At 35.8% G+C, this 14,412-nt stretch overlaps 2 protein-coding genes across 3 annotated transcripts; one reads left to right on the forward strand and one right to left on the reverse strand.

The window, feature by feature from the left end:
- The first annotated feature begins 940 nt into the window (after window positions 1-940).
- Window positions 941-6,877, forward strand: LOC108812121 (protein SCAR2). The gene is made up of 9 exons (XM_018584290.2): window positions 941-1,366; window positions 1,476-1,639; window positions 1,998-2,121; window positions 2,210-2,339; window positions 2,574-2,635; window positions 2,741-6,044; window positions 6,126-6,212; window positions 6,288-6,395; window positions 6,545-6,877. The coding sequence occupies exons 1-9, from the start codon at window positions 1,212-1,214 to the stop codon at window positions 6,596-6,598; spliced, it is 4,188 nt and encodes a 1,395-aa protein (XP_018439792.1). The 5' UTR covers window positions 941-1,211; the 3' UTR covers window positions 6,599-6,877.
- Window positions 6,878-8,292: 1,415 nt separating this feature from the next.
- On the reverse strand, window positions 8,293-13,345 carry LOC108806011 (uncharacterized). Of its 2 annotated transcripts, XM_018578021.2 has the most exons (9): window positions 13,189-13,345; window positions 12,840-13,085; window positions 12,643-12,720; window positions 10,115-10,222; window positions 9,335-9,647; window positions 9,137-9,251; window positions 8,993-9,057; window positions 8,763-8,906; window positions 8,293-8,674 (listed from the first exon to the last, which is right to left on the reverse strand). In XM_018578021.2, exons 5-9 carry the CDS (start codon window positions 9,637-9,639, stop codon window positions 8,413-8,415), a joined length of 891 nt encoding a protein of 296 aa, XP_018433523.1. In that variant the 5' UTR covers window positions 9,640-9,647; window positions 10,115-10,222; window positions 12,643-12,720; window positions 12,840-13,085; window positions 13,189-13,345; the 3' UTR covers window positions 8,293-8,412. The 2 variants fall into 2 exon arrangements, with proteins under 2 accessions (XP_018433523.1, XP_018433522.1); XM_018578020.2 differs by lacking the exon at window positions 12,643-12,720.
- Window positions 13,346-14,412: the final 1,067 nt, after the last annotated feature.

The following is a 14,412-nucleotide window of genomic DNA, read 5'->3' on the forward strand; positions in this document are numbered from 1 at the left end:
GACTCAACCTGAAACTCAACAACAAAATAAGAAATAAAAGATACGGCCGGTTTCTAGAACAACGAAATAACAATGAAATAAGCTAAATGGTAAACCTTGTAAGAAAATTATAGAAAACTGCTGCGGATGTTCAGCGATTGATTACAATATATATCCAGAGGGGGAACGAGCAAAGGAAGTATAAACGAAATACGTTTTGAGATGAGGATGGAAAAGTTGTATCGTCTTCTGATCTTCCTGCCTGCATGCAAATAAAAGCGAACTCTAAGAGTCTCTTCAACTCTCTTGTGACTTAAATCCCTTTTTTAATTTTGAATTGACGCATCGTTTCTTTCAAAACGTTATTAAATTGTGATTGGTATAAAGATCAGTATAGTTATCAAAACATTCTAAAGATCAGTATATTAGAAGTAGTTAAATTGTAAAATGAATGCCTTCGGAGCCGCATGCAAATATTCAAATGATAACATTACTTTCCAGTTGTGGTTAAAAACAAGACTATCCATAAGATTTGATGTTTTCGATTTGGTATGTCTATATTCTGAAGCGATACATAACGTGACATGCATGAGCATTTCAACTGTTATATATTCGGGAGAAAATAGATATAGATGTAATTTTCAACGGTGCACAAAAAAAGAAGATGTAATTTTCAACCAAAATAATAATAAAACTGTTTAAAATGTAATGTTCAACCAAAATAGCCAAGTCACTTATTGACAAAACCGTCCACTAAAAAGAAGAATAAAATATTATTTCAAATTTAACAATTATGTATTATTTTGAACACCAAATAATGATGTGTAATTATAATTAGTTTGAAGATTTAAATAGTGAACAATTTTTTTAAAGTTTACAGTATAATAAATTAATAATTAAAAATGTTTTTATACAAAAAGCAAGTGTGCAAATGCGCGAAATTCTCAAGCTATAGTAAATAAATATTTTTCTGAAAATCTTTCCTCCTTTCACGGTCGAGTTTTGTTTCCATCCACTCTTTCTCTCTCTTCTCCGTCTTAACACCCCGCCGCTCGAATCGAATCCACACCACAGAAAATCCGTTCCGGTTCACGAAAGTGGTAAACCATCTCAACGTGGCCGCCCACACATTCAATGGACAGAGAGAGAGAGATATATAGATAGCTAAAGAGAGTAACTGCCTCGATTTAAAGTTCTTTCCACCTAACCATCATCCGAGGAGCTGATCAACAATGCCGTTGACGAGGTACCAGTCTCGGAACGAGTACGGATTAGCAGATCCGGATCTGTACCAATCCGCCGATAAAGATGACCCCGAGGCTCTCCTCGAAGGCGTCGCCATGGCTGGTCTCGTTGGCCTATTGCGTCAACTCGGTGACCTCGCCGAGTAAGTTTCTTTTTTCTTTGTGAATTCACGTAATCGAGCTCGAATCGCGTTGAATTCGAAGTTAGTTTTGACGAATCTGATCGGAATTGACTTGTTTTTGTGATTGAAGGTTTGCTGCTGAGATGTTCCATGACTTGCACGAAGAAGTGATGGCTACTGCTTCTAGAAGCCACGGTCTTATGGCTCGTGTTCACCAGCTCGAATCTGAGCTCCCTTTCGTTGAGAAGGCGTTACTCTGCCAGACCGATCATTCACCCTTCTTTTCCAATAAAGGTTAGATCGTAACGTAACCTCCCCCATTGATACATGCTTTGTGTTGGCCTTTACTAGAAGATAGCTTTATTTAGTTTAGAAGATAACCGTGTAATCAATGTTGGTTTAGCTTTTGGCTATTATATATGTTTAGTAAACCAGGAACAATCTCAAATATATAAGAGCTACATTGTACTCATTTCACAGATAAGATCAATATGTTTTCAATGCTTGCTGAAGAGCATTGGGGCTCAATCCTTAATGTATCCCTTTTATTCATTCCTTCCTTTGATTTGATATTTAGTGTTCAATATTTGTGATCTTGTTAGCTTTTTATGCTTTGGGATTACTTGAAGCGAGCTTTGTAACTCTGTTTCAGGTGTGGAGTGGCATCCGAATCTACAACTGGAGCAGAGTGTGGTTACACGTGGTGACTTACCCCGATGTGTAATGGATTCGTATGAGGAATGTCGGGGTCCCCCACGGCTATTTCTTCTGGACAAGTATGATTTACCTTGTTTTTTTTTTTTTGTAATCTCATTTTGTGAGAGATGAGGGTGATGTAACATCTTTTGTATGGTTTTTGATTAGGTTTGATATTTCGGGAGCTGGGGCATGCTTGAAACGCTACACCGATCCATCATTTGTTAGGCACGAAACGTCGTCGTATGAAGCATCATGGGATGATATTCAAAGAGAGAAGAAATCACAGAAAGCAAAGGTATGTACTACTTTCAAAACAGGGAGGCTGTAGCTTGGCGTTTCAGTGTGATCCTTCTTGGTTTTTCCTTTTGTTTTTTTTTTAGAATTTGTTCTTTTATGTCTTGTGTAAGCGTAGCATTGAAGTTAGACAGATCCTAGGACGATTCTCATGATCTTGGTGTTTTAAATGTGTAATATTATCTTCTCTGTGCACTTCTCAGTTTCTCATAGTTTTTTTTCTAATCTTATGCAGAGAAGAGCATCTCACTGGAGGAATGGAGGAACACCCGAAAATGCACTAACATCACATGCCAAGTGGGTATTATCTGTTCTTTTTTGCTGTATATATAGTTCCCTAAGTTGCTATATTTGAATTAACTGTGCTGAAGATGGTTGCTTCAAATCATTCAACTGGCACAGATTGCATGAATTATTTAAGGAGGAGCATTTTGAGGCTAATCATTCAGATCCAGCGCGAGTTGTGAAGCTGAAAACTAGAAAGCTGGATGGCTATTCCCTTATTTCAAAATCAGGGGAAAGCTACATGGGGAAATTTGTGCAGACATCTGTCAACAATGAAGCAGGTTATGAAAATATTTCCCTGAACCAGCCCGAATTGTTGACATGGAATTTAGATAGTGCTAAAGACGTGGTAACCGATATACCTGAAATCAGTATGGTGGGTGCTCCGGAAAAGTCTCACGGAGGAACCAGAACAGAGGTATTATTGCCAAATGAGCAGGAAAATGCGGGTTTTGTTGAAAAGGACATAGAGACTGTGCCTGAATCTACTCACAATGGGTTCCCTCGTACGACTTTAACACAGGATTCACATACCAATTTGAATGGAAAGCAAGGATTTCTTCAACATAGGAGTTATTCTGAAGATTTAACCAGCGAGGCTGACAATTATGTTGATGCGCCAGCCACCATGGAGTCAGAAACAGAAACAGATGATGAGTATAGTAGACCTAAGCATAGATCAGGTGCGTTGAAGGATGGGAATCATCATACATATTCTGATGTGGATGAAAAGAGGGAAGACCCACCTCAATTTTCATTTCTTCCTTCAGTTGGAAACACACCAGTATCAGAAAATGGGCGAGGCTCGTTTGGGAAACGGAGCACTAGTTTCTCTTACTCGGACACTGCAAGCGTATCCATTGATGATCAATCTGACGGAGAGAAATTTTTGGGACGTTTGCCTTCTACTTCTAGTGTTAAAAGTGAGCTGGTTGGTTCCTCGTCTCACGCAACTCCTGAAGCCAACCAAGTTTCTCATGATTTCAATGTTCAGGAATCAGTTAGTAGCAGCAATGCAGATGGCCAGACATCATTTATTTCCAATGATTCATGTTCAAGTCCAAGGGCAGTCTCGCAGAATGCTGATTCGTGTTCACTGACTGTTCATTCTTTAGCACCAGAAGTCGTTGAAGCGGCTGCAGAACCTGTTATAATTAATCCGGTTAAGGGAGGCAATGACGGAAGCGAGGTGGATCCAGTCGAATCAAGATCTGGTGCGTCTTTTGATGTTAAAGACTCTAATCTTCCTTCTGAAACTTCGTCAATTGGTTCAATTTCTGAAGGAAGCAGATACGAGACGACCCTTCAGAAGAGCTGTATTGTTGATTATTCTTCCAATTTAGCAAATTCAGGCACTGGTTATCAAATGTTTGTTGATAGGCAAACAGATGAACAGTTACCTGTCGCTGATAGTGATATTGAGACAACCTCTACAGTTGCAGCAAACTCAGGCAACGATACTAAAAGCTGGGTTGGTAGTAGCTTAACGGGAGAGGTGTTGCCTTTCTCAGGTGGGATGGAAATGGAAGTTTCTTCTGATATGCCCTCTAAAGTCTGTCTTCCTTGTACAGTAGATGAACGTCAGTTAAAAGATACTCTTGATGATGAAACCGATTGCGTTACACTGATTAAAGCAGTTTCTGGCGTTGATTCTAGAAGCGCTGATGTTGACAATGAACACTCATGTGCCCTTGGCACCACTGCTGAGGTCTCTGTTTCAGAGTCCCATGAAGACGCATTGGAGAATGGAATGTCCGTGCCTACTGAACTTGATAGTATACTGACTTCTGGTTTTAACTCAGGAGGAGAGAAATCGGCGGGAGATGCTTCAACTTGTAGCAAATTCGATGAACAGATCTCTGATTTACCTGCTGAAATTTATTCCAATCACATCCATGATGAAGACGTTCATGACCTTCCAGGGCTGGACAACATATCCACAGACATTGTCCCAAAGGAAGACCTTGCTGTATCAGATAATCACGCTGACATTTCCAGTGATGATGAAGATCATGCTGTTAGCGTGTCATCTACTAGTATGAAAGGTTCTCTGCCTTGGAGATCGACCAATACTTCTAAATCTTCATCTGAAGCTACAGACACCTGCCATGATAAAGCTGTGGAGTCTAACGGGAGACTACCAGCGGAAAATAATTCAGAGTCAGAGAAAACAGTGCAGGAAAGCCCACTGGAAGCGTCTATAGAGGGTCTGGGTACTTCCGTAGACAACAATGACCTGGCTAGTAGTGAATCTGTAAGTCCCATGATATCTCTTGATCAGTGTGACAGAGACACAGAAACCAAATCTCATTGTGAGAGCGTTCCTGATGAAAATCGCATAGACTCTTTGCCAGCGAATAATCTGAACCTTACAGAGAGTTTGACTATCGAGCAGCTAGATAAAGTGCAAACATCTTGTGCAAGCCACGCAATAGAAGATGAGGAATTGAAGCCGTCAAGTGTTTCCAGGGGCTTAGAGTTTGTACCACAATCAGCAGGCATAGAATGGCAGCAAGAATTGAATCTGGATCCTATTTTCCCTAGCTTTGATCTGATCCCTGAGACCACTACACCTAATCAGGAGGACATGCCACCGCTCCCACCCCTTCCTCCTATGCAATGGCGTATTGGAAAGGCTCCACAATCTTTTCTTCCTAACTTCATGGGAGAATTAGGCGAAACCAGTAGTTCTGCTCCGTCAGCCACACCACCCTTTGGATCTGGCGTGAATGTTCAAATGGGGTCAACACCAGAGCTGTCTGAATCTCTAGGAAGGGAGAAATCAGAACAACTTCCTGGAGAGTGTATGACCAGTGAATCAGAGAAGCCGTTGCATTCATCCATTCAGTTCCCGTCCGTTGCCACTGATTTGAATAGTCAGTACGACATTTTCGGCTCCCAGCGAACTCAGTCAGCGGATCTTTCTACTGAGCTCCTTGCAATTCCTAACCACGGGAGTATAGAGGATGTTGGTTCTGAAGAGAACAATCTTTTGGCTGACTATACTTCTCAGAACCAAGAGCTCATTTCTTCACAAGAGTCGTCATCGCAGACGATGCCTCAGGAGCCTTCAGCTAAAAACGAAGATTTCGAAGAGGACACAGATGTGCAGGTTTCAGAAACCTCAAGAGGTCAGAAAGATGGTCCTGAAACCGAAGCGTTGACACCACCTCAGTCAGCAAAGGTAGAAGATAATGGTCATTCTGATCCTGATGCTTCAAATGCAGAAACAGCAGAACCATCAAACTCTTCGGTTCAGAAGATAACTCCTGCTTCTGTGGGAGATGCTATGTGGCCTGTCAACGCATTCACTGTTGCACCTACATTGGATACAGATAAACTAGAAGAGGTCCCTATGGTTAAACTTCCCCGTCCAAGAAGTCCGCTTGTCGATGCCGTTGCAGCTCATGACAGACGCACGGTAACAATTGCATCTTGTCTGCACTAGCATGCTTCTGCTAAAAAAATGTGTCTCTAATCCCTTGTTCTAATGATTTGCTAGCTGAAGAAAGTCTCTGAGAGGGTCCAACCACCAATCAAATCAAAGCAAGATGACAAAGATTCATTGCTTGCACAAATACGAAACAAGGTAACACACCATTCTTCTTACCTTACACACAAAAATTTGATCAGGAGTTTTATGATCTTTGGTTTGTTTATACAGTCCGTTAGTCTGAAACCTGCTGTAGCGACGCGTCCAAGCATTCAAACTGGTCCTAAAACGAACCTAAGGGTAGCTGCAATCTTAGAAAAAGCAAACACAATACGCCAGGTCCGTCGTCTCTCTTTCCTTCACCTTATTTTTACTCTTTGTGGGCCTCATGTCAAAGCATTCCTCGACCAAATACAATATCAACTCGTTTTCTCTATGGCTCACACATCTGAAAACACGTAATGATCGTTGGATACACACTGGTGCAGGCAATGGCTGGAAGCGATGAGGATGAAGATTCAGATAGTTGGAGTGATTCTTGAGTCATGATCGCTGAGTACATAGTTAACTTTTTCTGTCGTGTTGGTTCTTGTTTGATGATGAGTGCACCAAGCAGCGCTCGGAGTCAGGTAGGTTATACAATTTATTTTCGAGGCATCACATCAAATATGTACTGTCATTGCTTAAATATATGTTACCATGTATACCGTATAATACTATTTTATATATAGGTGTGTGTGTGTGCATGTTGTAAGTAAACTCCGGAATTTGTATTAGTGTAACGGATGTTTATGGTTTTTCTAATCACTCTTTTTCTTTCATGAGATTATTTGGTTACAAAGTAATCTCAAACCAAACCGAGTTAAGCTGAAATTGAACTAAATATTATTTTCATATAAACTCAGAACCGAACCTAATTTGGTTTATATTACAAAGAAACCAAAAAAAGGATGAATGATGAGTACATGCACCAACAATCCATCTTGTAGATCAATCCAACTGATCTCGCTTCCTTCCATTTTGCCCTTAACATCATAGCTTCGATCTATGACTTGTCTGTATCTGTTTGGCTTACAGCTAGAAGCTCATTCTCATATGCCTTGCTTTCATGAACTGCAGAAGATAATAATTTTTTTTTGGAACGACAGCCTCTTATCTTCTTCATTTGCTGGTACAAGGAGACGCAACGACGGCCTTTGAGAAAGATGTTCTTGTTCTAATCTCCCACTGCTGTGGAGTTTGATTCCATATCCAACCACAGCCTTTGAGAAAGATGATGTATCAAAAAGATAGAGTAACATTTGGACTTGAAGCAAGTTCTGTTTCACCATCAGCTCGCTCATGAATTTCGTCCAATGCATGACCATAAGTCATTGTTTTGCGGCAGAGAGAAGCAAGGAAATGCGTCTACCACGAGATACAGAGTGGAAACAACAAGCACAAGCTTACAAGATGAAATGAACCCTTCTGTAGTTATGACATCTTCAGTGTAATCCAAAACCGCCATGTGATCATGTTTTCTTCTTCTCTGCAACCATAATATTGTTCTAAGTCCAAGAAACATATGCAACTTGCTCAATCTTCCAGTTGAAGTTACCCATAGGATAAGAAACCACGCAGAATTAGTCTCGTGCTCCCAAAATGAATATGCATTCATGAAGCCACTTGAGATTAGCACAAAGTTATCCATGTTGATCTTCCCCACCTGAACTTGTTTCCAATGGCCTAGATCTCCATTTGTGTTTCAAATGGAATTTACATTTCAGTAAAAATAAACTTATCTCAGGCCTAAAAGTAGCAGTCGTCTACTTCTGTGGGATAGCCTGGCTCTACAACGTTCATGTCTGATGCCTTCTTCACAAAACCAGAACACGCACCATGCATTCAACATCTTGTCTTGAGTTTCTTTCACCACTGAGCTGACCTTTTGTTTCATTGTCACTCTCTTCTGCCTTCATGCTTATTCTTAAAAATATAGTTACCATGAACCGTTTACCTTCTGATCCAACGTCAGAGGCTATAACCTCCTCTTGTCATTCTTTGCTTGGCTAAGTATGAATCATGCTCCTGGATATCCTTCCTTCAAATCATCTGTAAATTACCTTACCTCCTCTGCAATCTTTGCCTTGGATATACCCTTTGGATTTTGGTAAAGAGAAGAGAGGCAGTATGAATGATGATAATGATGAACTGATGATGATATGGCGACAGAGAGAAGAAGATTAAGAGAAGAAGATTAGGTTTAATGTTTGATTGAGATTAAACTCAATGGCTAAAAACGCCTTTACATATTGTTCTTGGTCTAAATGACCGACAAAACTCAGACTAGTTCTACTTATACCCAAACCCCTCAGACCTAGTTCCCGAGCCATTCCTTGAGAAGTTTATCCATTAACTTGGGATCCATAGCAACCAACTCATCCTCAGACTCCTCCTTCTCCGCCTCCTCCTCCTCCTCCTCCGGGTCCATAGTCCCCTCCGCCTCCATAGCAGCCCTGATTTCCCTGAATCTCACCTGAGCAGTGCAATCTACAGCCTCGAATGAAGGACCTCCGATCTCATCCAAATTCTCCTGCTCAGCTTTAGTACTTTTCTTTTTCAAAAAAACGTATCCGAAACTGTGGAACAAAAGATCTTAAAAGTTAGCATTTAACAATCATTATACAATTAATTAATAGTGACAAATTGGAAACTAGAAGACGTAACCTTAAACATTGACCAGTGTTCTCGTCTTTAGGAATAAAAATCTTCCTGATAACTCCACTTGATTTGAAAAACGTTGTCAGCTGTCCCTTGATAACCTCCTCTGTTGAACCAGGTTCAAACCCACTCACTGCAAGCACTACCAAACTGCAAACACACGTTGGAGAGAAGTTAAAAACTGTCGATAACTATAAAAATCTCACTATAACAAATTTGGAAAAAAAAACATTTACTTGGTACGGGGCCGCTTCATACGAACAGGAAGTCCGCGCAGTTTTTGCCCTTGTTTCTTAAAGGCCTAAGTACAAAAAAACAATGCCAAGAGAAATAAGACAGAATAGAAATTGCCAGAACAAATAAAGTGTAAACAACTTTACCTCTTTTGTATCTTCAAGACATTTAAACCAAACAGTTGCGTTCCTGAGCGGTTTGCCTTGAGAGTCGATATCAGCCATCATGACACGAGTAGACTTTTTGTTAAAGAATTCCCTACTGCAATATATGATGTGTAAATAGTTAAATATAGTAAATGTCAAATCAAAAGAAAACATTATATAGCATATACATATACTTACATATCACGTTTAACAGTCTCATCGTGCAAGTTCCATATGATCAGTTGATTTGGAATGTAATACTCTTCCAATTCAGTCTCTGAATCACTTGAATCCCATTCAGCAAATGACGGTGAGGCAAGAGGAGATTCATCCGAAAGCTTCTCTGAATTGTGCCTTTTCTTGTCCTCCTCTCTTCCTTCGGATTCAAGCGCCCGTTTTTTTGACGAGGGATCAAGCCTTGAGTCATCAGGATCAACCTTTGAGTCATCGGGATCAAGCCTCGAGTCCTTGGGATCATCAAGCTTTGAGTCCTCGGGATCCATGGAGAATGCTGCTTGGATCAGTAACACAATCGATATATCTCGTGAGACATTAATATAGTTAAAGACACCAACATCATAAGACATCTCTCGGGCTTTGAACAAAAATAAAACTGTAAGGAACTGTAAAACTTTAGATAAAAGAGAATCAGAAGTGACTCAGGAAAACCATGAATCTAACAAACATCATTACACATCTCTCGGGCTTTGAACAAAAATAAACACTTTAAGGAACCTAAAACGTTAGATAAAAGAGAATCAGAAGACTCAGCAAAACCATGAATCTAGAGCTAGCATCATTACACATCTCAGATATTCAACAAAAAGCTTGAAAAAAAAGAACGGGTAAATCACATCTCAGAAGCTCTATATCTCTTGAAGCAAAAGGTATCTCAGAATCTAAAAATCACAAACGGCTGAAGTTACTTCGTTTTTGATTCGTGTTAAACAAAACAAAGAAAGAGGAGAACTCCGTTACCTAAGGAATGTTGCGCTCGGCGAGAAGTTTCCAACTGACGAACCAAGCTTCGGGTTTAGTCTCAGAGAGAAAATCGACAGTGAGAGGCGGGCGGCTAATGAGACCTCACTGAGAAATTGACGGCTTAATTTTAGGGTTACAACACATATAGAGAGAGAGAGAGAGAGAGTCACAAGCGTACGAATCAGAGAGCGTGAGCAGGAGTGATTGATATTATCCGTCTAATTTTTTTAAATTTTCTGTTTAGTAATGAAAATAGATTTAATAAATCAAATATCACTATTAGCGCATAAGATGCATTTGCACTTGATTATCACTTTCCAAGTATGGCTAAACTACCGTGCTCAACAAGTTATTATATGATTACGGTTCTTTGGTTATTTCGGTTTTCAATTCAACCGAATGATCTCACTTCGGTTCCGATTTAATTTGTACTCATTTCCATATTTAATATTTTTGAGGCTTTTCCGATTTACTCAAAACAAAAAAAATATTGATTCAATTCTTAAAACTTGGAACTATTCTGAGTATTCTTTTTTTTTTCGTAATTAGGGCGCACACAATAATTTTATAAATATTTACAAATAGATTATTATCAATTTAAATACCCTTAAATTATTTTTTATACATTCAGATATTTAATAATAAATTAAACAACAGACTTTTTTATATACAAATTTTTTTATTACGTAAAATAAACTTGAAAACATTAGTGGATTTGAAATATTTAGTAGGAATTTAAATATCAAATTCTTTACATATGACAAAACAAAAACTAGTATAAGAAAATTATCTTTTATCTCATAAATTAAACCTGAAAAACACTCATGTATAGGTTTTTATTTTTTATTTGTCAACTAGGTATAGGTATTTCTATTTGACAACTAGGTATAGGTATTTCTATTCTTTTTTTATATAGGGATTTCTGCTTCTTTTTATTTTATTTTATTTTTAATTATGATGTAAGATATAATTTTTGTGGATAACACAGTATAAACTATTCTATATAATGATAATTATAAAATCAATGGATCGTTTTATTTTAAATCTTATTATTAATTAATATTAATAAATATTTTATAACACAATATAAACTATTTGTAGATAATGACAATTATCAAATCAATGATTTTCGTTTAAATTATCGTTAACTATACATCAACAAATCTAGTTATTCATTAATGGTAGTAACGACTTTAACCATTATAATTTTTAACGTGCGGACAAAATAGTTTAATAAATATTTATAAATAGATTATTATCAATTCAATTACCATTAAGTTTTTTTTGGCAAAAAAATGAACTAAACAACAACAAAAATTTATATACAAACTTTTTATTAGATAAAATGAACTTGAAAACATTAATACATTTGAAATATTTAGTGGGAATTTAAATATCAAATTCTTTACATATGACAAACAAAAATTAGTATAGAAATTATCTTTTATTTTATAAAATGAACTTGAAAATTACTCATGTATAATAAATTATATGAATATATATATGTAAAGAATTTGTTTTTTTTTGGGCAAAATAAAGAATTTGTATATATAGGTATTTCTATATATACAAATTCTTTTTATATAGGGATTTTTATATACCTATATATAAAAATTTGTATATATAGGTATTTCTATATATAAAATTTAAAATTTAAAATATATATATATGTATATATATAGGTATTTCTGTTTCTTTTTTATATAGGGATTTTTATTTTTTTTATTTTTTTTATTTTTTTATTTTTAATTATGATGTAAAATAATTTTGAGGATAACACAATATAAACTATTTTTATATAGTGATAATTATCAAATCAATGAAATTCATTTTAAATTTTAAATTTTATCATTAACTAATATTAATAAATACTTTATAACACAATATAAAATATTTTTAGATAATGATAATTATTAAATCAATGATTTTTATTTTTAATTATGGTTAATTATATATCAACAAATCTAATTATTCATTAAGGGTAGTAAAAACTTTAACCGTTCTAAATTTTAACATGAGAGTTCCATTGTGAAAAATCACTTTGTAAATAATAGTATTTGGTTCGGTTTTAATTTTGTTTCCGGTTAATTTATCAAGCCATAGTACCATGGTTGATAAGTTGTTTTGCACATATATTGCAATGCAGTGTTTGCTAAGATTGAAAAGACATCAAAAGAAAGAGTTTGCTAAGACAACCATATTATCAAACAATGCAATGTTTCTAAGATTCGAACATGCTAGATAAATGTATATGTAGTTTAACTATTTCCTTACCCTTTCTCTAATTGATGCATTTTTAAGATTTTTTTTAAAAAAAAATTTAGTAAAACCAAAATATCTATATATGAATATTATGTTTTTTTGTTGTGTACTTATTAATTATTCATAAAAATTATGTTTTTATAATTAATTATTGTGAAGATTAAGGATTAAAGTGTAATATATAAAAACATTAGAGATATATTTGAGGTTTCTTGTTGGAGTAACCCATTAGGCCACTTTCAAACCCTTATTTTGAGACTCACTTTCAAAATGAGGTTCTTTGTTGGAGGTGCTCTAAGTTGATATCACTCCAAATACATTTCCTCATCGGTATTTTAGATCTGTGATAGCGACTAGAATCTTTGAGTTTCAAAGTTCAATTATCATATCATGTGATTTTTACTGCCTCCACTTTAAAGAGAAACACACAAGACTATGCAAATAGGTAAAAGAAACTTACTTATGATGGAAGAATGTATCATCCATCTGTTTGATTCCTTGGGAATCTTGAAGCACCGTAGAAAAGCCTTTGACCACTAAGACTCTGCTTGTAGCATCTGTTTGATGGAAAAATGTATCACCCATCTTACTGTACAACAACTCCACTGGGAACATCGAAATTTGATAAGAAGGGTATGTCTCCTGTGATGATTCTTGATAATTAGGCACACCAAGCTCCTTGAAGTTCCCTCTCAGAGCCATCAACCTGATGAAAGGAAAACCAAGCTTACTGTTTCCAGAATTCAAATACCTAATAATTCCAACCATATTTACTTACTTTTGCTGTGATCAAAAGGAGAGAAACTTACTTTTGCTGTGAACAAACGTGAGAATTCTCAGTTTGAAGCATATTTCTATGGAAATTGAGAAAGTTGCTCAGATCTCTCCTTCGTCTCAACCACTCTTCTCACTGGTCAAAGTGTAATCTCATCCATATCTTTCCCGATAACATTGTTGTACACGTCACATAATGTTCGGTGGAGAAATTTAATTGTGACATGTGAGTATACCCAAAACCGATACAGCCGAATTTGAACCGAACCAATCTAAATTTTGTAAAAACCCGAGGGGTCTTAGAGCAACTTTGATGGTGAGTTTGTAAAACATAGGTTTTTAAAAACAAAATAATAATATTCAAATTAAATAATTAAGTTTTAGTTTAAATTAAAACATTAAATTAGTTAAATGAGGACGTGTGGCAAAATAGTATACTTAGAGGTTCTTAAAACTATAAAGATTATAACTTTATCTTCTCTCTTCTTAATTTTTTTTCCGTTAAATCCCCTAGTATTTTTTTGTTGAAACTGCTTTTATAAAGTTGTAGTTCGGAATTAAAACTCGATCCGAACTCAAACAAATATCTAAACACTGACCTTAATCAAGCTTTCTCGAGTTAAAAACATTAGGAGGACAATGTAATCTCTAGAGATGAATTTCAGATATTCATTCGGATTTAGTTTGAATCTTTTGGTTTTTGAGTTTTTAGAACATAAAATTTAAGTTATACTCTGATATTTATAAATTTCAGTTCAGATTTGGAGTATACATTTAAATTATGCTAATTTTTTTTTAAATCCAAATATACCTTAAAATCCTCAAAATTTATAGAACAACATATAAATTTAACTATGATATGGCCAAATATCTACAACTAACAAGAAACTAGTTCAGTTTGAATATTTTGATGGAAACTGATAGGTATTTAGGATATTTTGATGTTTTGAATATTTTATGTTATTTTCAGATATTTATTGTTAATTGGTAGTCTTTTGAATATATATTCTATAAAAACAAAAGACATGATTTAATTAATGTGTGATTTTAAATCTGGACCTCCCCTTAGAAAATTATGTTATTAAATTTTTGTATAAATATTTATATAATTTGAATTATTCTAAAACAAACAAATCAAATAGATATTCCTATATTTACTCTGAAATTATATCTGAATCAAATCTTTTCATATCATTTCATTTACAATATAAATATATTTTTTATTTTTCATTAAAAAACCTTTTTAAATATTTAAGCAA

This window comes from Raphanus sativus, chromosome 6 (assembly GCF_000801105.2).
Source record: "Raphanus sativus cultivar WK10039 chromosome 6, ASM80110v3, whole genome shotgun sequence".
Lineage (NCBI taxonomy): Eukaryota > Viridiplantae > Streptophyta > Magnoliopsida > Brassicales > Brassicaceae > Raphanus > Raphanus sativus.

Bases quoted from the DNA above. Each gene is read 5' to 3' on its own strand.
- LOC108812121 (XM_018584290.2), top strand. From the start codon at position 1,212: ATGCCGTTGACGAGGTACCAGTCTCGGAACGAGTACGGATTAGCAGAT. The intron at 1,367-1,475 runs GTAAGTTTCTTT...TTGTGATTGAAG, and splicing joins CAACTCGGTGACCTCGCCGA to GTTTGCTGCTGAGATGTTCC. The intron at 6,213-6,287 runs GTAACACACCAT...TTGTTTATACAG, and splicing joins TTGCACAAATACGAAACAAG to TCCGTTAGTCTGAAACCTGC.
- LOC108806011 (XM_018578020.2), bottom strand. From the start codon at position 9,639: ATGGATCCCGAGGACTCAAAGCTTGATGATCCCAAGGACTCGAGGCTT. The intron at 9,058-9,136 runs GTAAAGTTGTTT...TTTTGTACTTAG, and splicing joins GTCTTGAAGATACAAAAGAG to GCCTTTAAGAAACAAGGGCA. The intron at 8,675-8,762 runs GTTACGTCTTCT...TTTGTTCCACAG, and splicing joins AACACTGGTCAATGTTTAAG to TTTCGGATACGTTTTTTTGA.